Raw genomic sequence first — 26,014 nt, 5'->3', positions numbered from 1 at the left:
ATCTTAATACCTGGAAACTTAAAGTTCTTCAAAAAAAACAAAAGGATTGTCAACTACACAAATCTTGGTAAACTTGGTACATGTAGGCCTCACCTTTGCTCTCCTTAACTCTGTTTAGTAAACCTACCTCAGGTTTGTGTGACTCTGACTCATCTGACAGTCAGCCAGTGTTCCAGTATTTATGCCATGTGGCATCTGTCTCAGGTGATGCAGGCAGAGCTTGCCGAGCTCTGAGTTTATACTTACAGATGTAAAACGCTGATCTCTGGTGGTTTCAGCATTATGTTGTGACCCACACTCTGTCAGCACTGGCTGCTGAGTCTGCTTGTTCCTAAGACGGGATATTGAGGGGAAAGTAACTGAAGACCCCAGTCGCTCTGAAAGCCACCTTTCCTGCCTTGTGACTCTGTGTTTAAACTTCAAACTGCGTGATGCATTTGTAAGGAAGCGTAGATTTGTCACTTAAACTCAACAACAAATATGTTTGTCTGTTAGCTGCAAATTCAACTATCATCATAATCTTCTATTTTTTCTGACTTCATTTGTTACATTAGTTTTAACATTTAGGATGCATTGTGTTCAGTTGATTTAACAGACGGTTCTGGCGCAGAGATTTATATTTGTTGAATGCATCAATAGCAGGAGATAAGTATCTACAAATAAATGAGATGTCCGGTGCTGGGTTGTTACAGGAGTAGGAGAAATAGGAGTCATGTGACTGATGCATCCTGTGATGAAGGTCACCCGCATATAGCCCCCCTGAAATGCTTTTGTGCTAAATGGCAGAAATATCTGTTATATTTAAATTCAAATATTGTTGATGCAGTCATTTTTAAAGGCAGGAAGGAAAGTGTGTTTCTTTGTGGTGGAGCATTAGTGAACTTTTTGCTTAAGCTTACACTATTATTTTTGCTGCTGGATGTCAATGGTTGTGGCTATAAATATTAATATGCGTCTGTCTGTTTTTGTCTGCTCCAACAGCAGGTTCTCCATGTTCGTCACTGAGAGCAAACGGGCCTCATGGCAGAATGACAGTCTTACTTCATTATGTGTGCGCTAAACACCAGGGACTCCACAATGTGAAATACCGACACACCCCACCCCAGTACCAAGCCAGGGTGGATTATTCTCACGATACATCAATTTATTGCTCTTGGACATTGCAACAACAAAAAAAATTGAGGCCTGCTGTAGGATTTAGTTCCCAACCCAATATAGTGCTGCAAACTATCAGCAGGGTTGCTGTAAAAGTGTAGTAGAAAGCGTTCAGTTGTCCATCGTCTTGCCTTATCATGGGAAGTTGATTGTTGCACGCTCGTGGGTAATTGCCACACACTGAAAAAGGGCGTTTTGCCCAAAACATCTGTGCCGAATAAAATGACGGAACTGCAGTACAGTCTTATCTTTTGTCTAAAAGTCAGACCTAATGTTTTTTTTAAATGCACACCTTAAGGCTGCATTCTTGGATTTCTGGCCACTAGAAGGTAGAAGATTTCTAAAACCTTATAGACACACAGCTTTGACGTATTATGGCCTTAATGATTGTAATAGTTGATAAGTTAGCAAACAGTTGCTTACTCACACATCCCACAGACATAGAACAGCATTATTATCCCATTCAAGCCGTCTGATGAACTTAAGTCCAATGTGCACCTTCCTTTTATCTTAGTTTGGTCTCCCCCAACTCCTGAGAAGGATATCTGGATATTTAGGTTGCTACATGTTTTACTTTCTTCACCTTGACCTTGACCTTGTCTGCTTACTGTTGGGCAAGTATTGTACAGTGATTCTAGTCAGAGCTGTTGGCTGCTTCCTGCTGCTGCTTGAAACGGGGGTTGAGAGCTGTGAACTGTACGGACTGAACCACACTCTAAATATGTAGCTGTAAAACCAAAATGACCTAAAAGAGGCTGAAAGTCTCCATTGAGCTGCAGAGTTTAGCAATAGTTCTCTCTGGGTGTTTGTATGTGTGTATTGATGAATGAAACTTCAAATGTTTTTAGTTTTTTTATATTTACAGCTACTCAGTTTATGATATTATTTGACTTAGCAAAGTTTCTGCAGGTTATCACACCTTGTCAAAATCATATCATACAAAAAAGAACTGGTAGTTGTGAGCCATTTTGAAAAGTACATGTAGGAGCCCAGGATGATACTGACCTTTACCTATGTGATCCACACACCATGACCGGGAGAGTAGGAAAGGACGGGCTGCAGATGCTGTTGCTATGGAGCACACAAACAGACTCTCACTGTGAACTTTCCTAGATGAGTGTATTGAATTTGGTGAAATTACTTTATAGACAGTAACCATTAAGTTATTTAAGTGTGTTCTCAAATAACTTTAACAACAACTTCACCGACAGATGTTGAGCTGTTTCAGAGTAGTCTGTTCCGTATTGACCTTTAACTTGACAAGTGTACAACTGCTTCTTAAGCTTTTTTTTTTTCATTTAATTACCCCTGTCACCTCAGCTTTAATGGCAGCTTTGTGAATGCCATATGTAAAGGAGAAATGAGAAGCTGCCTACGGGCAGCATTGGTCACTTGTTTGTAAATGATTTACTTAACACAATTTCTGTTATGGTCTCTTCTCTCACTGTTCTTTGTGTCTGTCTCACTCGCTCTACTTCCCTGTGAACTCCTCCTCCCCCTCCTCCTCCTCCTCCTCCTCCCTTTGCTTGGCTCTGATGGATGGCGTTTGTGTTCACATGCTTGTTATTGGCCAGAGTTCCAGGGCTCAGGCGTTAGGTTGTGTTTATGAGAGGAGCCTGCACTGATTCCATGATAAAACCAGATGTTCCCTTACAAGGCTTTGAGCCTCCCTCATCTAGCTCTCATGTCCATATCAGGTATAACCTTCCTGTTGTACTCAGGCCTCCCAGCCTCCAAACTATAGCTTGCTCTTGGGCTCCACAGTGGTCAAAAAAGGTTGCCTGTGAAGGACATATATCACATGTTTGCACTTTGATAGAGAGAAACAGTCTTAGTTAGAATATGCTGGGGATATAGACTATTTGATATCAGTTTACCCGTCAGAATAAAAACATTATGGAAAAATTACAAAGAATTGTAATAAAAAATGCAAAATTAAGAATATAACAACAGCACTGTTTTTCTGTGACATGATGTGGTCTTTTATCATTATTAATTATATTTTTAAAAAGTATAGCTTATTCTCACATTTTAGAAGCATTTTTGCTTGATAAGTGACTTAATCACTCTAAACTAATAAATTAATTATTCTTAATGGGGAAACAATTAAAACAAACAATTAAAAATAGTTTACCATGAATTTTATGTTGATCAACTAATCACTTGTGTACTGAATCATTCACAAGTTAACAGCTTCACATGTAGCCTATCAGCTTGTCCAAAATGACCCTACCTGTCTTTTTCAATAAAGGTTGAGTACAAAAACGTGTTGCAGCTGCCATGACCTGTTAATATACGAAAGGTTTCCAAGGATTGGAACATAAAGTCACGTACACACTAGAACTATGCTGTTACGTTTCAAAATAATCTACCTGGAATGTGCACTTGCATGTTATTTGATTTGCCAGTTCAGCATGCTGCTGTATGACGTCGTATTGCATTGTTGTAAAAGTTGAGCCAGTGTCAAAGTTTTGAACTGACTACCCCGTGTTTTCTTTGTGCCAGAGCCCAGATCTGTGTCAGTGAAATGAATGAGGAGGTTGCAGGTTTTGGCACAGTGCTGTTGTCAGGGTTAAAATCGACAATAGTGTTTCAAGAGTTTTGGAAGTAAAAAACCAGGCAACCAGACAATGGCATGATCCCATGTGTCTGCGGGTACTCAAACTCACTCAGTACTATCAGGTTCATTTCTTTTCTCTGCGGCCCTACCCCGGTGGAACAGTTTGTTTCATACCACTATGCTGAATGGTTGGTTGTAGAGAAAGATTGTAAACAAACATACTGTATGTATAATGTGTGGACTAATGAAAAGCAAAAAAACTATATGTGTAGAGGATGTAAAATTCTTGTCTTAGACTTGTCTTGCACTGAGATCGCCTGGCATATATTGAGTGTTTGATAATATTAACTTTAACCAGCATATTGGAAACCAAACTTTTGTAAATATAAGTAAATATCAGTGGAGGAAATACAGTTGGTAGAAAAGGAAAACAAAACAGAGAGGCCAGTCAGAGGCAGATCTGGATACTTATCATACTTTAATAAACAGCTGCTTCAATTTTTTTTGATGACATATGAAGCCTTCGTCTGGCTCTGATTTTATATTCTGTGCGTCACAAGGTCAATGGTCCTTTTAATAATTGCTGGTGTTAACACTGGGTAAACCTGGGATATCTATATGAACCTGCAGATCAGCAAATCAGTGTCAGCAGAAAGGACTTTGAGAAGTACTATTCTAAGTATTTACACTTGGGCTCACTGCCACCGCTCTCCAAAGGTCATACATGCCGATATTCTTGCCAATCTCTTGTGATAAGACAAACAGGCATCTTTTTTTTTTTTTTTTATAAAGTCAACAATAGAATAAACCCTAATAGATGTATGTGCTTTTATTGTCCTGGTAATTTAAATTTTGCCTCACTACGGGCAAACATTGTGTACAACCTTGTCTTAAATGTCAGTGTTTTCTGTTAAATTTGGCATTACTTCAAAAGACATCCAATGTCAGACCTGTTGTTTGCTACCATTCCTCACTATCCCTCGCTTTTCATACATTTGCATTTATCCACAGCTTTTCCTTTCTTTACCCTAGCACATTACCTCCCTTTCATTAGTTCACTGTATATTTTGTTTTTGTGAAAATTCTGTGGTAATGTGTGCCCAAAAGTAGCTTTTATGTCCTCTACTCCATATGTAAACAAACACAAGTATGGCAGATCAACCTCTAAAATACTCTTACTGCTCTACTACTCTGTGTGATGTGACTTTGATTCTAAAGCCTGTGTCATGCTCTTCATTAGCCTGAGTGTCTCCCCACTGGCTTCTATAAATACCCATAAAGCTTTCTTCTGTGGTATTCTTGGGTGCCATCGGAAAACTGAATCTTTGTTGAGTCAAATGAACGAGTTATGTGCTTGGTGGTGTTGTTTATATAGTCCCAGCCCCTAGGATTGAGATAAGAAACTGAAAACTTAGAAGGCAGTAGTTCACTTTCTTGTATCTCACAGTAGCAGACACCATGAGTAGCTTCTGTCTGCAACACATAGAAAAGAAGCATGACTGCTAATTGCATGTTAATGCCATGGAAAATGCACAGAGATAAGAATTAAAAACAGTGGACACTCTTTTAACAGTTGTAATATTTGTCAACAGTGGATTTGTTTTTTGTTGAAACTGGTTGTTAACTGTTCATTTCTGTCTGTCTAAACTGGGATTTTTCACACCCAGGTGAACAAGACAAGAAATCTGTTATTGTTAACTTGTTCATGCCTTGGATGGTTTGAATGTTTTAACCATGTTTGGGAAGACATTTCATTATTAGTGTTTGTTTCTTTTTTTAATTCACCAGCTCGTTGCCAAATAGGACAAACACCACAGTATCCAAAGAAACAGATACTCCAGATGACACTGATAGGTGCTGGCTTTTGCAGGGCAGACGCTGAACAACACCAGTCCAGTGAAGTGGTAGATGAGTGTGAAAGAGAGGGATGACATTTTGCACGAGCTCCTTTCCCTAGTCAAAGAATTTTCCATGGTCCTGCCAGGTTGCCCTGACGACACTGGTGACAGCCATAGGCGGACTAGCCATCTGGAGTACCATGAGTTTTCCCGTTTGGGCCTGTTGACCTGTGGGCCGGTGGTGAGCCAAGCAACACTGATGCAAAAAAGATTTTTACAAGTCTTTGGTCCTGTAGATTGTCTGGGAGGACGCACTGTGTCTCTTCCCACCTTTCACAGGCAGCTGCTTAGTCAGTTCATACTTTGGTCGTCTGCTGCACCAACTTGAATTAAGCAGAAAGTGACAGGTTGGGCAATTGTGACCTTGTAAAGAAACTGACCAAATTGGGAAAAAAAGAGTAAAAATAGAATATATTGAGACAGTTGTTATTTAATAAAGCAATTAATTAACACAATTGCTTGTTGTTGAGTTTGAGCCCCAGTATGCTTGCTTATTAGCAAGGTGCTATTAGCATGTTAGACACTGCTTTTTGGCTTACGAACACATCTGACACTGCATTTACTGGTATAGTACCTTTTACTTGGGATTTATGTCTTTGTTTGACACATTTAGCAAAGCGTCCTCTTTGTCAAAGCTTTCCTCTTACTTTAAAGATATCGTAACCACTTCCATGAGGGTATGAACCTTTTGTTTGATTAACTTCCTCATCTTTGGTATGGGGTTAATGTAAGTTCACTGTTGAACTCAGTCTCTTTCTTTATAACCATTTTGTATTAATCATTATCTGTGACAACCTACAAGGAAAAGATAGTCAGATTAAGTGAATTATAAAGACCACATACTGGTAGCCATGTCAAAGCCAGTCTATATTTATCATTGTTAACAAATAAAACTTTACAGCGAATTGGCGATGAGGGATCATTTTATTGCCAGCAATAAGTTCTGAACTGTGCAACTCTGGAAGGAAGAGTTTATCGTAAACATTTGTGCAGCCAGTGATGATTCCTGTTTTATTCCGTATTCTCAAACTCTTATTGAGAATGTTGAATTCAGTGTTAATGATTAACACAAAATTAATTTTGTTGATAAAAAAAAATCGTTGCATCTCTAGTATTTTTTTATAGAATATTTTATCCTATGGGTGAATTTTGCGTGTGCTTGAGTGGAGGATTCATCTCTGTAGTGAGTTAGTCTGGGTCAAAAGTTCAGAGACAGTTTTTTTTTTTTTTTTTTTTTTTTTTAATCCCTGCTCCTTCCTTCAGCTGCTGGCCTACCGTCAGCTAACCTGTCTGAGCTTTGGCACTGTGCTACAGGCCGGCCATATTCTGGCAGTTCAAGCAATGTCTGACCAATAGCACACACACACACACACACACACACACACACACACACACACACACACACACACACACTGCAAACCTCTCATCTGGTTAACTCTCTTTCCTGAACAGGGGCTTAAAAGAATCAAGCCAGCCTCTGCTTTCTTTTCCTCTCTCCATATCATCTTTTCTTCCCGTGCGTGTCTCGACTGCCAGAGCCCATTCATTATCAGCGTGTGCATGTGCAGAGGGCTGCTGACGTTGTGTGTGTCGCTGCAGACTGACGTCAGCAGTGCACTGCTCCTCTCCATACAAATGCCCTGCCTGCCTGCCATTGATACCTTTTCTCTGCCCCCCACGCTCTTATTAGCGTCTTTTTATCAGTTCCAGCACCTCTCACACCACACTGTTACAGCCTAGCTAATATGACACGCAGGTGTGACTAACCGGCCGTCTAATAGATTGCACAGGTTTATTGACTCCTGTAAGGAAATATTTATGACTTGTCTCATGCTAAATAATTGTGTGTATGTGAAGAGTTATTTCGATGTTTACTATTTCTTGCCTGTGCATTTAAGTGCATGCATTAGCGTTTCACTGTCTGTGTTATTGTCTGTTTTGTCTATGTGGGTCTGTCCTTGTTTGCTTTGTATCTGTACATTCAGGCAGGTGTGCATAAATATAGTGTTATATTTCCCTTGTGGAAATACCTGCACCATAAATAAGCCTCATACACATACACATGTGGGTGTGCACAGTGTTACACAGAATGACAGATACATGGGATACAGCCATTCTAACAAGCCCTATCTGTGTCAGCCTAAAATTAAAAATAGAGAACTGTGTGTGGGGTAGAGAAAATACGCAGGCAGTCTGACATGGTTGCAGCCATGTTCCCATATTCTCAGTTGTAAATATAAAATTATGATATTGATGTACAATATTATTAGCAATTGCAAACATGCTCACAAAGTCTGACGTCTTTCTTTACTCTTTTTAAATGCAAGTTTGGGTTTATAGCATGATTTACAGTCCCCCACTATATTGTTTACTTTCCTCTGTCCTAACTCTTAAGCTTGCAGTGGATGAAGTATTTAGATCCTTTACCTGAATAAAAATAGTAATGTGATAGTGTGAAAATACAAAAGTAAAAGTACATATTACTTATCATCCTTTTAGATAATCTTCATTATAATTCTTATTTCAGATAAATAAACATGTTGTAGCAAGTAGAGTTTGGGGTAGTTTTAACTACAGCTTTATATACTGTTTGGTAGTTAAATCTAAAGCAATGCACATATAATAAATTACATGATTCATATCTTAATCTACACAAGTATTAGATAAATCTTGTGAAGTAAAAAAAAATGCAATATATCCCTATAATCGTGGATTGTGATCATAGTTCCATTATTGGTTAGCTGAATGCCACGTGACTGAGTTGGAGTTTCCCCTTTTGCTGGAAATAAGACAATATGCTTACTGCAACATTCGCTTCTAATATTTTCTCTAAGCAATCATTTTCCAAGTAAATGTTGATGAAATCACAGCACAGTCTTTGTCTTTATTTTTTATTATTATTATTATGATTATTATTATTATTTATTCATTTGTTTGTTTCTGGTTGATTGTGTGAGACGACGTCACGTTTATAAAATCAGGATTTTAGCAGCAGCTTGGAAATAGCTTCATATTTATTCCGTTGTCTGACAAAATGAGAGCAGCTGACTGTATTAAAATACTAATAATATGTGAGCACAGAGTAGGAGAGAAGCCACAAGAGAAAGGGCTGAAACCGACTGACACTATGCTGAATACAAATAATGCAAATGTTGTTTACAGTGTTTCCACAACAGTTTTCAACAATGTCCTCAATTTTGCACATTGACCGTGTGGTCCAGTGAAAAATCATATACCAGGTTTTGACCTAGTCTTGTTAAATGTAGCTGAGTAGAAGTATAAAGTAGTATAAAATGGAAATGCTCATATTGCATGATATAATGTGTTTTGCAATGTGCTTTTGTGTCTGTGTGCATACATGTGTCTACAGGTGTCTAAGTGTCAGCTGCTGAGTTGTGTGTCTCTGTCTATGTGTCCGCCCTCATGTCATGTTTTCATAACATCACTAGAGAAAATGTCTCTCCTGTTCATTGAAAGATTGTAATCTCATCACATGCAGAAGGCCCTCGCTGTAAATAAGTTGTTGCTTGGCACACACTTTGATGGTGGTGGTTGGTGGTAGGCGCCCATACAGCCAGCTTTTCCTGTTTTCTGAGCTAGGTGAGAGTTAGGGAAGAGTCCATGTTTTTGTGCACAGATAACATAGAGGTAAAGAGAGGAGCATGCTGTAATGGTGACGTGTTGACAGATTGTACACATACTACGCTATAGTGTATGACACACTGCAGACATTTGAGTGTTTCACTGGGTGTGTGCTGCGTATGTGAGTACGAGGGTCAGTAGAAAATGGAACTGCCAAAACACAATCCTTTGGTTGAGTTAAATGAAGGCCAAACTCACATTGTATCTAGTTGTGTTTGTGTCTGTTTTTAAAAAAAAAAAATCTCTGTCTGTTCCGTCCTTTACTCTCCATCCCCTCCTTAATGGCATCCTTTCCTTCAGCTTTTACCCGTCTCCCTCTCTGTTTCAGCCCCTCCGTGTCTCTCCGTAAACAAGCAGAAGGCCAACAACTCTGTCCTCCAGCCGTCTGCCGCCATCCTGTTGCCATGGTGTATGGAGCATTGTTTGCTGGCCTCTATGTCGGGTTGCCATGGCAGGGCTTATTTGCCATATTAAATGTTTGGCAGCATTGTACAGATGCTGATGACAAACACCCAACATCCCACGTTGATCAATGAATCAGTTACTGATTAGAGGAGATGGGGCCGAGCCACTGATCTGTTTAACAACCATAGTTATAGATTTAATGTACAGCATGTCTTACATGCTGTAATTTGAAACATGTAATGTATAAAACCAAACATTACAAACAACTGCAGAAAAAGCATAGTATAAGAAAACAAATATAAGTTATGTTTTGCCATTTAAATATGGGACTTGTGAGACAAAAGTGGGACTTTTTCTTATTTATTTAAAAACCTGCTCTTGTAGCTTTCGAAAACTGGTATGTGCTGTTTTTGTAACCAGACAATGTACAACACTAGTGGAACAGTGCATTTTAACCAATTAACTCCAACTAATTTAATTTAAAGCATTCCCCAAATAAAGTGAATTTGTTTTCCTAATAATAAAAAATTATATTATAGTGTCTTGTAGAAGCTATTGATGTTCTGTTATGATGTTGATGCACTTTTCACATCTTTTATGTGATATGTTGTGCTTTGATTATTCCTGACAATATGATGACTGGCTGAGATGTTAAAAAAGCCTTCACAGTGGTGTGTGTTTACATGTTCGGTTCAGGTTGTTGGTGTTTGTGGAGGTCCTTCTCAAATAAGGCTTCAGTGTCTGTCCCCCTTGTGGTGAGGGGTAGGACTGCACAGTGGCCTTGATTTGTTTACTGTCTGGGTTTTACATGGCAAACTGATGTATTTCTCCCAAATAGACATGTAGGGAGATCTAAAATACCATGGGTGTCCTCTTGTCACCTCTGAATCGCCACATTGGACTTAGACTGATCACAAATAGCAGGCTTCATGTTTTCATGTGTTTCACTGTAAAAAGTAATAGATGTCAGTGCTTTCACTTAAGTGTGCATGGCTGAAAAAATGCAATGCACATTTAAAAAAAATGTGCGAATGAGTAAAACTATAAGTGGACGGTATAACAGACCTAGTTAATTGCTATCTTAACTAATTCATTCCTATAAAATTTGTATTGTATTTATAGTTAACATAGAAAAAACTTAATGTTACAAAACTTTGCACCAACTTTGACTGTACACTGCTGTAATGTGTGAGGGCTGTCTGGTTACCAACAGATAATGTGGAAATGCTGCCAATTGACGTAGTTGCAGCTAGATAAGATCTCATAGCTCCATTGTAGACGCACCATGGTGGTTTTAGTGGTTTGCTTTTCTTCTTGTGCTTTCAGTGAAAGGCCTCGGCCTGCTGTCGCTAAAGCAGTGTGCATTAGCATACCTGTAGTAGAAAGTGCATCATGTGGTGCAGGAAATCCTTAATGTAAACTGTTACTACACTGTGTGTTTAGATAACAGGCAGAATAGACTCGCAGAAGCTCTGTCGCTCTGGTGCTGACCTGCCAGTGCCCCGTACTGAAAAGCCATGGGGCTAATGTGCTCAAAGTGGAGCACAGGTCAAAGCCTGTGCTCTTTCTATGTAAACACATTTCATGTTCTCTGTTATGCACCAACACATATACAACGATGACATTTGACTGACAGTTATTGTGTCTCTCTTGTGTTTTTTTTCAGATGATCTTGTGGGACTGGGATCTGAAACACTGGTACAAACCACAGTATCAGGTCAGTGCTGTGTTTGTTTCAACTTGCATGTTTAAAGGTACATGAGCGTGGTTCATTCAGGTAACACACAGCTCATAAAGGTCTTCTCAGATAGAGTGGCCTCTGTATTCCACCTGCAGAGGCTGTCTATAAATCACCTCTTGTACATTCAGTTCTGTTCCTGATATTTGGTTTTTGGTTAGGCAAAATACACATTGTGTAAAACCTGGCATACAATGACCTTGGAATCGTTGTCATGCCACATTTTTTTATCTCACTCAGACATTCTTTGTCTTGTTTGAACTATTTGTGTAATCTATCAAAGAATTTAGCTCCCACAGACCAAAAGTCATTATTCCTTCCTGTTAGACAGGGCAAAGCCAGCAAAAGCAAGGATTACACTTATTTTGTGACAGACTGCTCTTACACTTTATGGGTATTATTTCACTTCAGACATTAGCATAGCACTACACATCTTACCTCATATGAGCTCTAGATGTAATGTGTTTTCCTTCCAAAATATTATAGTTGTTGTTACCTTTTCTGTTGTTTTAAGAGGCTGTATTAATAGCAGAGACAACAGGAGAGGATTGAGGCAGGAGAGGAAGTTAGAAATAGTAACTATCAGCAGAGTCAGCTATGGGAAAATGGGATTCCTAAAAGAAATGAAGATGGAGCACACTGGAGTGTAGAAAGAGGTGGGGGATCCTCATCAGCATTGTGTGCCTGATGTTGTTGTTCCTACAACAGCACCACTATTCCAAACAGCCTTTTAGGTTAGTGGCATGAATCAGTAGATTAGCACCTGCCTGTTGTCCATATCACAGTACACTCCAGCAGGAAACCTGTAGAAAACACTGTCTCAAGCCAAAAGCCAAAATTTTGGATCTGTTTTCACATGGCAAGCAAACTGACAGGGCTTTTCACAAAACTTTCCCACAAACATTTTGAAAACAGAGTACTCTGCATGCATGCCAACAGGGTGCTGCACTGAAGTGCCTTTGCTTCCATGTATCCTAACCTGTGTGATGTACGTGTGCATATGGCAGGGTGCAGTGAGCGGCAACGGCGTGGATCTTTCAGTCATCAACGAGGCCAGGAACTTGGTGTCAGACCTGCTGATGGACTCGTCTCTGTCGCCACACACCATCTCAGCTCTGCGCAGCATCTCCAGCCTCATGGGGACGTTCTCGGGCTCGTGCCGCCCCAGGGTTAACCCCTTTACCCCCTTCCCAGGTTTCTACCCCTGCGATGAGGTGGAGGACTCTGTAGAGAGGAGTGACAGGAAAACCATTAAGGTGGGTGCAAGCATTACTACTGCACCAAGCTAGTATGGAGTTACAGGCCTTTTCGGTCATAGTCCTGGGACTGAATGAATCTTAATATACGAACTAACTCAGCCACTTAAAGTTCCTTAATCAGACTCTTGGTTGCACCTCCAGTACAGTAACTATGCAGCATTGCTGTCTGCCCACAGTGTCATGTGTTATGAAATATTAAGTGAATTAGTTAACTAGGTTTTTTTTTTTTTAATCTTTTTTTGTTTTGAATTCTTCCCCTTTTTGTAATGACCAGCCCCCATCTGATGCACTTGACACTGATAACTATCACTGAGTCGTCCTGGGAAGGGCGCTGACTGACAAGAGTCATGTAAAATGTCATTTATTTGACTCTTCAGATACCACAGCATCACATAGCAGTTACTAACACCATGAGAAAGGATTTTACAAGTGTGGGAAGTTATTGTAGAAACAGTCATTTTATCTTCCATCTTAATGATTGCAAGGTAGATAACAGATTTACGCCATTCGCAGGAATGGGAATCGAGCACCGGCTCCAAATTGTCTGAGCTATCACAATTGAATACCTCAGAGCTTATCAATTTGTTTAATCGACGTTGGCATGTTTTTCTGACAGTTTACGCTCATTGCAAAACAATGACGTCAGACTCATGTTTTCTGCGCTACATGGGCTTAAATGCCAGGAATGCCATGTATTTGACCCTCTATGCACGAGTGCCACTGCTACCCAACCGAGAAGTACGTCCGTAACCAGGGTAACGTAATGTCCACTGTGTGTATATAAATATATATATATAACAACATTAACACCACCCTGCATGGCTTAGCAGATGAACCTAAATGACAGCAGTTAAACAGTGAATCTTTTGCATACCTGAGTCACATACATGCCTTTTTCCTACTCCGTCTCACATTGTGTTCAGACTCAGAGAGTTGCATTTTTGCCACACGGAAAATTGATCAGGAATTGTTGAGGGAACTGATAAAGAATTGGACCAATAAGCAGAATCGATAATGACAGTGGTATCAATAAAATCTTATAAATTCCCATCTCTAGGCATTCACATATTTGATTGGCCAAATGTGTTGTGTTGCCAGATGATGCTGAGCCGGGTTAAACTTTTTGACCACAAGACCGGCCTGAAATGAATGAGTGAGGCCGCGTTTTGTTTGACTCACATTAGCAACGTCTTCATTTTGTGTATAAAACGTAAATCTATACTGGAGACTTCCTTTCCCAATCAGGGTTTGAGCAGCAGAAACAGCCTCCCCACCCCTCAGCCCAGGCGGAGTTCCACCTCCTCCACGTCCTCCGCACTCTCCCCTCTTGACTCCACCTCTTCACGCTGGGAGCGCAACAATGGCAAGAGACCCCACGCTGACCTCAACTTGACCAGGTACCGACACAAACACAACACAAACTTCACCACCCTACAGAAACACATTTGGTCTTCAAAATTGCTCACACAATTCTGCCCAATTTTGGATCTGATTAATGGCTGTTCTTGCAAGATCTGAACAATGTGACTGTACTCCAGCTGTGGGAAACCAAGTCTGCTGTTTTTTCTTTGGTCAGCCTGAAAAAAGTTTTGAATGGTTAGCTTAGTGAGTTTTGAATAACCATGAAATCATCTTCACTTTAAAAATAGTAATAGAAATGGTACACTTCATAGGAAACCAGGTCGCCTGTGTATTATTCATTTTTACTGAGAGGATCGCATAAGAAATGTAGCTTACCATTAGTTTTGAATGGAGAGGGCAGATTTGACAGTAAATATTGTTCTCTTTTTGCAGACTTTACTTTGGCCTTTGTTTATTTTACATCCTCATGATGCTACAGTATATCAAAGCTATATCATATCAGTCGCCTCATGTTCCCTATGCTTCGATGTACTACAAAACATTTCATATGTCTGATTTGATACTTTTCCTCACAGCTGATTGGTGAAGAGGTGATTTTTTTGTTGTGAAAAATGAACATAAACAACTGCGTTCAGGTTTGGTCCGTTGCCTGTGTTGTGGTTTGAAGCTGTTTATGTGAGACTGAAAAGCCAAAGTTAGCTAGCTAACCCACAAAATCCTGCGTCATGGGGCAGAACACAGCCCGCTGTCATCAGCTGAGAAACAACAGATACAGATGCTGTCACAAATTACAATGCTGCCTGTGCCTTTCATTGCCTGCGATTGTGTTTCTGCTGTCATCAAAATGCACCTGTAAACACAATGTGAGTTTCAGCCTATGCAGAGAAACCTAAAGCAGAAGGAAGCTTTAACATGTCGCAGGCTTGTTTCTCTTCTGAGTGTTATAATAATAATTGTAATAATAATACTGTTAAAATGTAGTGTTATTAAATCAGGTTTGTTCAGTAACTTTAAAAATGTGTTGCACAGCATACAATTTCCCTGCACTGCAAACTTGCTATGTGGACACTGTAGGTGTAGTGTCTATTTCTGTCCACAGGATGGCAGTATAGGACTAGCTGTGATGGCTGATTAGCCGTTTTGAGTTTAAGATCGTCATGTACTTTTTGTTTCAGAGACGTTAGAAGACTCATTTGACAGAGGATAGTGTAGCTTTGGAGTGTAGTGTTTTGTGCACCAGATGAAGCAAAACAACAGATTGTGAGACAGCTTCCAAAGAGTATTCTTTGTTGTGCAAAAAGTTGGGTGAGAGTTAAAAGTTATTTGAATGGGTGTGTTTTGTGCTTCAGTTCAGGTCTGTCCAATGGGCCCAGTGCAAACCTGCTCACCATTCCCAAGCAGAGGTCTTCCTCTGTTACCCTCACATACCATGCAGGGCCCAGGAGAGCAGGTGAGACATAAAACTTCCAGAAGACGCTACATTTTGGTTAATTGCTGATATTCTCACTTAATATTGTTTCTGTCTCTTTTCCTGCGCCCCCCTTCATCCTCTCCAGGCACGTCTCCTAGCCTGAGCCCAGTCACCTCACCAAGCCACAGTCCCCCCGCAGTAGGTACGGCTTCTTCATCGTCACTTGTCACTCGATCTCCTGTGGAGTTCCCCGACACGGCTGACTTCCTGACAAAGCCGAGTGTCAACCTGAACCTGCACAAGCCCTTGGGCTACACCCTCAGCTCCCCCGATTTTCAGCAAGCTTTCCGTAGCCCCTCCTTCTCTCTCTGCACCAGGTGAGACCCGCTGTATTGAAGTGGCATGTTACTGTGTCATCATCCATCATCCACTCTTTTAGTCAGTGGTTATACCAATAAAGTCTTGTTGTGTCTGCCTGTCTGTCTGTTTATCCTAGCTGTGGTCGTCAGATGCTCAAGGGAGTTTCCAGCAGTGATACAGGGGAATCTCATCAACCATTTACCAGTGAGGCTCAACGCAGGCGTTCAGGTAAATATATCTACATATAATGAACATTATACAGTGTAATAGAGTGGTGTCAGATAAGTGCTATATAGTATTGGGGATTGAAAGAGAAACACTTCTGCGAGCAGTTTAGAGGGTTCATTCTGCTTTGTGCTGGAATCCAACAAGAATGCAAGTTGATGCACAAAAACACAGGCAGAGGTGCAAACACATTTAAGTTATTAACTAGAAAGTTAGGACTGTATTAATAATCTTCAAATTAGTAAATGTAAATATACTATATACATGTAATTCACAAGTCCATTCAAAAGCCATTACATTTTGTGCCTGCAACGTTGTCATTTAAATTCAATTCAAAACGCATGAAAGTAACTTGTTAAAAAAAAAAAAAAAAAATGTATCTCACATGTAGGCATGTGTGCATGTGTTCATATATTCTTCCCTTCACCTTGCTCTGTGCACGCAGGAGGTGAAGGGCTGGATTTCACAGGTGAGCCTCTGATCAGGGAGGAGAGCGTGACGGAGGAGTTGTCTGGAGACGGGAGGCCAGACGTTGCAGGGAACCAGGGCCAGGCAGAGGAGGAGAAGGAGAAGAGCCCGAGCGGCACAGACAAGCAGACTCAGGAATCAGAGGTGTGCTTGATCAGAGGGCTTCTGCTTAAAATACGGACGGCCTGCTGCAGCACAGCACATGGGACAGTTATTCCATTTGTCTTTTTATTTCCTTTCCCATAAGCAACCACATCAACCCTGGCTGCCATAGTCACTTTTCAGGCTTTTAGCTCATACTTTTATCTAAATTTGCTTACAATTAAGCATATTTTAGGGATTCAGTTTTCATCATGAACACTTTGCTTTGAGAGTTGAGACTACAACAACTTAACTGTATTCTTTACATAGTAACATCAGGTTTCATTAGCTGACTAATCTTCCCTGTCATCCCACTTCATTCAGCAAACAAACTTTGTCATTGAACTTTTCCAGCTGTCCAAAATGCTTCATGATATGCTTCATTTGTATAACATCTTCCAGATATTCTTTGGTTAGTGTAGTCTATTTCTCTATATTATCAAAAAATCTAATATTTATTCATATTTATTTATTTATCATGCAGGTTAGGGTTTACATGTTCAGAATATTCTATGTCAATGGAAATAATATATGTGCTAATCTGTACAGCTTGTGCATGTCCGTCTCCAGGGTGAGCAGGAGTTCAGACTAGATCCCATGCTGGAGGAACATGAGGCGCTCATGGAGAGGATGAACACTTGGAACTTCCAGATCTTTGACCTGGTGGACAGAACAGGAGGGGAGACCGGAAGGATACTCAGCTATGTTAGTGCAACAAACACAAACCACCCATCTTCTGTAACTGTAGTATTATGTGCCTTAATGAATAGATAGATAAACAGTTCTGTTAAGTGTGACATTTTGTCATTGATGTCTTAATGGCAGCACTTTGAGTCTTGTAGTCTAAATTAAATATTCTGGTTATGTGAAGAGTTTAAGAGTTTAGTTTTGTGTGACCATTCAGATTTTGTAATTTTGGTGAACAGAGTCACAAGTGCAGTACTGGTACAGCTTAGTATTGTAACTGTAACATTATGGAGTTGGTGTGGTCTTAAATAATGGCCCATCACATTAGCTCTTCAGCAGCAGTACAGTTTCTTAAAGGTTCCCAAGAGAGACCTGTTCTAAATAAGTGTCAAATCACAGACATACAGCATTGTAAATGTAATATACAACACTTCAATTACAATCATTACAAAGTTCAGTAAGTGATTACATTTCAGAGTTTCAGCAGCCTGTGAACTTCTTGTCTCTGCATAATAATGTGCACACATTTATTTTAGTGCTTAATGTATTTTAATGTTCCACTGAACATCAGTGATGGTGCTGCTTACTTCGTTTTCTGACTGGTGTTTCAGTAACGCTGGCTTGTGTTTCCTCAGGTGACATACACTCTCTTCCAGGATACGTGTCTGTTTGAAATTTTCAAGATCCCGGTGAGGGAGTTCATGACATACTTCTGTGCTCTGGAAAATGGCTACAGGGACATTCCCTGTGAGTGTTCAAGAAATTCTGAGATGGAACAAGTCTGTTTGTTTTTGTGTTATCCCAGGATGTGCGTGTGTATTATTGGAGGAATCAAATAGCTATTGTGTGGCTGTGCTAAGATGCAGCTTTACTTGGACTGATTATCTAAAATTTCAAATTACCACTGGTGTTCATGGTAAAATAGACTAATTAAAGCTCATTGTGGTTAAAAACATACAGATCATAACCGGGTCCATGCTACTGATGTGCTCCATGCTGTCTGGTACCTGACCACTCGACCAATCCCTGGGTTCCAGCAGATCCACAGTGAGCATGTGACAGGAAGTGACACAGGTAAACACCAGGGATACAGGTGGGCCCACAAACTCATTGGTCATAGATTATTGTTACAGTTTGTGGAGCACCGGTTCTAATCCAGACATACGTCTGCACAACATTCATTCAGCGTCTACTCACATTGCACTGAATTGACTTCTTCTATGTCATCAATACATTTTTTCTTTTTTTAAATAAACATGATTTGTTTTATATATAGTTGTTCCATGTTGCTTTCCCAGTCTATAAAAATATAATATATAAATATTAAAGATATATCTGACATGTAAAATATAGTCATTAATTACTTAAAAACATTGTGTCCTACCAATCCTAATGAACGACTTGTGGAAGAAGTCAGTTTATTAGGTGGGTGAATGTGCATTGATAAGGATTTATGTCTGCAAAGTTAAACAGAACAGAAAAAACATATCTCTGGTTGACACTAAGAGTCAAATGGGCGTGGTGCATTTTTGATGCCTCGAGTCGGCTCACGTTCACAAAATAATCTTACTAATATTCCTGAGTAGGTCATATAAGTTTTCCTCCCGAGAATAAACTTCTGCATTATTGGAATTCCTGAACGGAAAGAATCTTGCCTTCTACTTGCTGTAGCGATGAAGAGAAAGTTTTAGGCTTATCATTATTTTAACCGAGGCGTTAAGACAAGAGATTTATTTTTTTGCAACATCTTCTTTGGAAGATTTAGACAGATTTTGAGAATCCAGCACCAACTAAAGAAATAAACTGTATTTTAAAGTGTGCCTACTCTTTATCCTTTCCTTCTGATAGCACCTGTTTGGAGGTGCGTATACTGCTGATCTACAGTATTAATCGCCCGCTCTCTGATGTCACCAATACAGTAATTCTGACTGATTCTGTTTGTAGGTTTTAGTAGTCTCTTCTTGGATGTGGCCTTTACTCTACAGAACACAGATGGCTTGGTTTAAAGATTCCCAGTCTCGTCTCTGCTGATAATATTTTAGCTCTATTAGAAATCATCAGAGGCTTATCCACTGACGTCTGCCACAGAGGCTGCCAGAACAGCTGTCATTTGATAAGAGGGGATAGAGAGGAGGGGATGAGAAAATGGCAGTGATATGAGAAATTGAGTAAAACAGTGAATAAATGAAAGTAGAACTGTGTGTGTGTGTGTGTGTGTGTGTACATGGCCATATTAAATTTTCTCTCTGTCCTCCTTTTTTGCATTTAATCCAATTTCTGCTTAAATTGTGGAATAAAGGTGGGGAAAAGCTGCAGTTATAACATGTTTTTCCAAAGACGCCAAAGGTCTACACTTTTCATTGACATCCACCTTGTTTGCTGTCACATTCCAGATTCAGATAGTGGGATCTCTCCAGGCAGGATATCCTACGCCTCCTCAAAGAGCTCCTCGATTTCAGATGACAGCTATGGCTGCCTGGCCTGGAACATACCTGCCCTGGAGCTCATGGCTCTTTATGTAGCAGCTGCAATGCACGACTATGACCATCCTGGTCGCACAAATGCCTTTCTAGTAGCCACTAATGCACCTCAGGTAAACCATCGCATTTATCGATACTTGAAAGTGTTGTTGATTGAATCAACCAATTTATTATAGCTCACTGGGACGCAAAAGCAAAACTCATGTTTACAGAATCAAAGGATCACATCTTCAAAATATGGGTTTATATGCTTACATGCGTCATAATGCAAAGCCAAGCTATATATAGTATGAATTAAACAATTAGCCTTTGAGGATACAAGGTCATTATCATTATTTGATGTAAAGGTGTTGTTTGATGTCCCGATCTCTACAAAGTGTGTCTCAAATTGAGATCATATACAAGATGAGCTCCACACCACGTGGCCAGTTATTCCCATTGTGCTCTCATTGTGGTCAGTCATCTAAATGGCGAGTGAAAAGGTTAACTGTGTGTCCCAGTTTATATTTGCATTTTCACAACATGTGCATTGATAGCACTCACACTGTCTGTGTTTTGTAAAGGTCCCAGGAAAGTGGGTTAAAAGAAAGGAGAAGGAACCCTGAACCTATTGATTGCGAATGATGTTGACTACCACCATTTTTGTTAAAACGTTCTTTCTTGGTATCTAATATCCCTGAAACCGCTTTTAACCTGCTTCTCCCTTCAGCTGTACTTGCGTTTGAGCGTGTTACCTTTCTTCTTTCGTAACCAAATACACTCATGTCCCTTTTATCTCATTTATGGAGTGCTTGCTATTTTTAAATCCATTACAAATTGTGTAACACATATGCAGACACATTATGTAAGCAAATTCATTATTGACATGTAAGCGGAAATTGTAGGAATCTTCTTAGTGTGCCATTTTTCCCACTCTCATCACATGGCTTTTCCCTCCTGTGCGTTGTAGGCAGTGCTGTACAATGACCGCTCAGTGCTGGAGAACCACCACGCTGCGTCTGCCTGGAGCCTCTACCTGTCCCGGCCCGAGTTCAACTTCTTGGTCAACCTGGATCACGTGGAGTTCAAGCGTTTTCGCTTCCTTGTCATTGAGGCTATACTGGCTACTGACCTCAAGAAGCACTTTGACTTCCTGGCTGAGTTCAATACCAAGGTCTGAGTGATATGATCAGAATAGATAATTATCTATTAATTGGTCCTGGCAATTATAGGCAAACTATTGATGGAAACTTTAGCAGGATCGTATGTTGAAATTTAGTGAATAGTACGCTGCATAATGGATGCAGAAAAAACTCTTTGACCTGTTGTAACAATCTTTATAATCATCTTTGTGTGTCACTACATGATCTGAGTCATGGATACGTGAGCGGAAACAATTTACAGCATGTGAGGTCAATCATCTTGGACTTACAGTTTTGACCGTATGTCACAAGTCAGCAGATCATTTCATTTTGTAAATTATAAAGAAAGTATAGTAGGTTCCATGTGAAAAAGCAGATGCTGGTGTCTAGCCAGTAAAGCAGTCCAGCCAAATTTAAAGATTGTGTTAACTGTACTGAATTATATAAAAGCATCTCGCAGTCTGGAGTTTATGGATTTTTCACAGAGAAAACATGACATGCTCTTGCGTCTCCCACACTGTCAGTATGGCTGTTATCAAGTGCCTCCCGCTGATGACTGGGCTTTTATTATGTGTTACCGTGTCAGGATTACTCCAGCAGGTGGCATGCTCTGACGTTCACTGGCTGGCTAACTGAAGCTAGCCTGAGTAAACAGCAGTCAGCTATTGTCATGAAATGGCGCATTCACGACTCACATCATGTATTGACTCAGATCGTGTAGTGACGAGGTGAACGTATATTACGCAGCATGATGAATGCAGAAAAAACAGTTTTACCAGTTGTAATAAGGCATCCATCTTTGTCTGTTTGCGAACAGGTGAACGATGTGAACAGTCCAGGAATTGATTGGACCAATGAGAATGACAGACTGCTGGTGTGCCAAGTGTGTATCAAGCTGGCAGATATCAATGGACCGGCCAAAGTCCGTGACCTGCACCTCAAATGGACAGAGGGCATCGTCAATGAGTTTTATGAGCAGGTACAGACTGCAGGCTAATGCTGCAGAGTGTATTCAATCAACACAGACCATTCCTCTCTATATATTCTCTCTATCTGAAAGCATTACTTTAAACAAGATTATATTCTCATGGTTTGTACCCTGAAGTAATCCCACTCCCACCGCAAACACCTTCAGACAGAACACAGGACTGACACATTTGTATCTAATCAAGGTTACAAATACAATAAACAAGGTCAAACACAACAAAGAGAAGATGAACAGGAAAATGGACAAAAACAAAAAGCAGAGATGAATAATATTAGTGTCATCCCTGAATCCCTCTGTGGTGTAAAAGATATAACAGTTAAAAGATGACTAGAAAAAAATCAGTGAAAATCTAAGGAGGGCCTTTCAGCTCAGTTCATTTCATAATTCACTCTAATGTTCCCTTTTGGAAATTTGTCTTTCCACAGAACAGAAACACACAATAAAACGTAACAAGTGTCAGTCAGAAGGTGTAACAGTAATATCATTCTGCTCCTCTGTGATTGTGCTGTAGTTTGTGTCTATGAGGAAACTTTAACCCTTATTGTTGTTTTTGATCCGCAGGGAGATGAAGAGGCTAGGTTGGGATTACCCATCAGCCCCTTCATGGACCGCTCCTCTCCACAGCTGGCCAAGCTACAGGAGTCCTTCATCACCCACATCGTAGGACCGCTTTGTAATTCCTACGATGCTGCTGGCCTACTCCCTGGCCACTGGATTAATGAAGCGGGATCAGATGAAGATGATGAGGAGGGGCAGGTGGACACGGACTCAGAAGAAGATGAGGATGAGGAAGATGAGTTAGAGGATGAGCTGGCACCAAGTAAGATTTGATACCTGGTCATTTAAGTAGTGTTACCTCACAGTTAAACCAATCAAGATTTTCCTAAACATATCTTTGCCTTTTGTCGACTGCAGAAAGGAGGAAGAGCCGCCGCAGGTTGTTCTGCAGCATCATGCAGCACCTGACGGAGAATCACAAGGTGTGGAAGAAGATCATCGAGGAGGAGGAGAAGAGCAAAGAGCTGGGCAAACAGCAGCAGCCAGACAGCCTGCTCCCCAGCCTGCCTGCCGGCCTGCCCGTCTCCCCATCAGATGACATCCAGGTCATCCAGGAGGAGGAGGAGGGAGAGGAGCGTCAGTAGCAGGAGGACGAAGGAAAGAACAGAGATGCGTGAAAAAGAAGACGAGAGGCCGTATGAGGGCATTAGTCCCTCAAACACCTGCCTTTCACCGAGACAAACACAAACAGACATGAGAAACACACGCAGACAGTTGACAAACGCACATAAAACACACTTTGCTCCCTCTTTCCCTCACACATACACACACATGCACACACACGCACACACACATATATTGAAAGATTCACTGTGCAGACACTCAGATGCTTAAGCAGTCACATTGTTTTTGGAGAAACAAAAAGGCCTTACTACTGTGAGCGGATCCTTGCTGCAATGGTGGGAGCCCAACTCCTATGCACTTTCACCCCATGGAGAGTCGAGTGCACCCAGAAAAAAAAAAGAAAAAAGCACCAGAACTGAGGAGGAGGGTGCAGAAGACGAGAGTGGACGGGATCCAGCATTAACTTGCCCTCCATGGTAACCCGGCTGTGATGCTGCCTTGAATGCAAAGCGCTTACACCTCCCTTAGGTACAAAACAATTCCTGTCTATTTAAAAAAGAAAGGTAGAGGAAAAATAATGAAGAAAGCGACATCATCAAGTGATTGATACCCTTTACCAAAGTGAACAGTTCAAACATGGAAAGACAAGAGACTGAGACTGTTTCAGCCTCAATGTCAGGTATATTTTTGAATTATATATATACATAAATATATATGTATATATATATCAAATGTGCCTGTCTGAACCTTTACTGAGTCCATATTGGCCCAGAGCCTAGGCTTGTGTAGTTCTCTCTCCTTGCTGGCGACACGAAACACTGTATCAGACTCAGTCACAGAGACATTATTGAAATGTTGACTGATTAATAGCATTATATCTGCATCATTTTTGATGCTTTTACTCATGTGTACCACCCGTCTTTTTTTTTTTTTTTTTTGATCCTTTAACTCTCCTTGCTTCAATTTGTGTGTGTGAATATTTTTTGGCGGGAATGTGATAGAGAGAATGAGTAGGGAGAAAGAGAGCACATTTTTAATTATTTTAGTGTGTAATTTGTGTGTATGTTTGTGTGTCCTTTCAGTAATGGTTTCTAATCAGTGAAATGTCCTCTGGTGTTTAACATGTTGCATTCAGATCAGGAGTGCTGTTTCAATGAATGGATTCTTCATTTTCCTTTTTGATTCTAAGTATTTTTTTAAAGGTTACTCAGGATTCACGCAAAGTTTAATAATTATTTTGCAAGAATTTATGTCATTAATATGAAATACACTTTAAAAACTAAGAAAATTAAAAATCTGGGTGACTGAAGTAGTTTGTAATCTCTTAATGAACAACTTGACTACAAACAAATTCAAGCAATTGAAATCCTCTGTGACAGAGGAACATACAGTATGTGCTGTCTCTTGGCCATTCATACACTGTTTGCATAACCTTTTTACAACCTCACTGGAAAAAAGCTTATCTTGATTGTCAGCAGACTGCAAATGTCTCTCCTGCAGCAACACAACACGTTGTACAATTTTGCAGTTCTTTAACAGTATATTAGGTAATGTTTTTTTTTTGTTTGTTTTTAAAATTCAACGTTCTCTGCATTGCTTTTTAACAAACAGTACACTGTCTAAATGTTTGTGTTTCAGTTCGCCAGCAGACACTGATATTTAGACAAACTGAAAGTTCACCCATCTCTCTTTTTTCCTCATTTTCAAATTTTTTGCCAAACCCATAACTCGGCCAGTGTGTAAAGAAGGGATCCAGGGTTTCATTTCACTTTACTTTTGTTTATATATATATATTTTATGACATGCCATGAGGCAGGTTAAAAAACTACTAGTTCTCTATTTTTGTCTCTAAGAACTCTTGGCATTCCACTAGAATAAGACGTTTTATGAAAGGGAAGGCAGAATTGTTGCCTAGCTCCTTTATCACCTTATTAAATCATAATCTCTGGAGAAAATGTTAAGTAAGCAGTGTAAATCAAGTTAGTAATATTTAAAGACAAAAAATAGATAAAGGTGTGCACATTTTAATACCAAACAAGTGTTTAGCCGCTGTACAAAAGAGTATGTGCATATAAATATATATTTTTTAAATAATCAAATGAATGCATCTGTTTTCTACATGCAGCTGACATATTGTACATTGAGATCCTGTAATTACCATTGTGTTTCCAGAGTTTTTATCTACTTCTATTTACAGGTGTGGAACTGTGGGGTTTGGTGTTTTGATTTAGATTTTTCACTTGGTTTCAGCCTCTCCCTGTTCTGTATCATAACCACTCTTGTATTCCTCATTATCTCTCTCTATCACTGTTGTCTCAGTCAACCCAACTAGTGCCAAACTTAACCTACACACAGTAGTTTGTGGGCTGTGATATGCTGATGGGCAAAATTTCTCTGGGCTCCAGTACTGTTCATGCAAGAGAAAACACCTTGAGTCAAATATTCCACCGGGCTCAAAGTGGCAGTGGCAGAGGCAAGAGTCAGAGTCAGACTCAGGTCAGAGCCATATACATTCTGACTACCGTGTCGTCAGTTTTTTCACATGGACCCATGCTGGATCATAAAGCCTTGGTAGCTCCCGACCCCACATATTCTGGCTCATTAAGTTGTAAAAGTTTGTTGGCTTCTCACTGTGCAGTCTTTCAAACCACAGTGTCCTCTAATGATTGTGCCATAAATACATCTATGAATGGTTGTTACCCTTATGTAGCATCAATATACGTACGTTTGTCTAATGTAACCATTCACCCTTATCTACATTGTGGGGGCAACTGATTTTTGTTGTTATTTATAGCTGTCATAAAACACCATCCCTAAAGTATCAGCAGTTCTCATTGATTTTTATTGGAGTGTGTGCGTGTGTGTCTGTGTGAACTCACAATATATTTTATTTAACACTGCTTTCTTTTCTTTTTCTTTTTTGTCCATGCCACCCCAAATAAACAGAATAATTTTAAAGACCATAAATACACCTATTGGTTGGTTTTATGGC

The 26,014-nt window shown here is 40.0% G+C and overlaps 1 protein-coding gene across 2 annotated transcripts in view; it reads left to right on the top strand.

Annotated features, from left to right (window-relative positions):
- pde3b (phosphodiesterase 3B) overlaps window positions 1-25,846 on the top strand; it is a 41,213-nt gene extending 15,367 nt beyond the window's left edge. The window contains exons 2-16 of one of the 2 annotated variants that reach the window (XM_056372508.1): window positions 11,327-11,377; window positions 12,406-12,654; window positions 13,903-14,054; window positions 15,369-15,469; window positions 15,576-15,807; window positions 15,927-16,018; window positions 16,461-16,627; window positions 17,174-17,329; window positions 17,947-18,058; window positions 18,272-18,385; window positions 19,705-19,904; window positions 20,741-20,944; window positions 21,730-21,891; window positions 22,462-22,720; window positions 22,816-25,846. In XM_056372508.1, coding sequence (XP_056228483.1) covers window positions 11,327-11,377; window positions 12,406-12,654; window positions 13,903-14,054; window positions 15,369-15,469; window positions 15,576-15,807; window positions 15,927-16,018; window positions 16,461-16,627; window positions 17,174-17,329; window positions 17,947-18,058; window positions 18,272-18,385; window positions 19,705-19,904; window positions 20,741-20,944; window positions 21,730-21,891; window positions 22,462-22,720; window positions 22,816-23,042 — 2,478 coding nt within the window. In that variant the 3' untranslated portion in view covers window positions 23,043-25,846. The remainder of the gene's footprint in view (window positions 1-11,326; window positions 11,378-12,405; window positions 12,655-13,902; window positions 14,055-15,368; window positions 15,470-15,575; window positions 15,808-15,926; window positions 16,019-16,460; window positions 16,628-17,173; window positions 17,330-17,946; window positions 18,059-18,271; window positions 18,386-19,704; window positions 19,905-20,740; window positions 20,945-21,729; window positions 21,892-22,461; window positions 22,721-22,815) is intronic. The other variant, XM_056372514.1, reaches the window with a different exon arrangement.
- The last annotated feature ends 168 nt before the right edge of the window (window positions 25,847-26,014 follow it).

Source organism: Seriola aureovittata, chromosome 1, assembly GCF_021018895.1.
Source record: "Seriola aureovittata isolate HTS-2021-v1 ecotype China chromosome 1, ASM2101889v1, whole genome shotgun sequence".
Classification (NCBI taxonomy): Eukaryota; Metazoa; Chordata; class Actinopteri; order Carangiformes; family Carangidae; genus Seriola; species Seriola aureovittata.
This window is presented reverse-complemented; position numbering and strand designations above follow the sequence as displayed.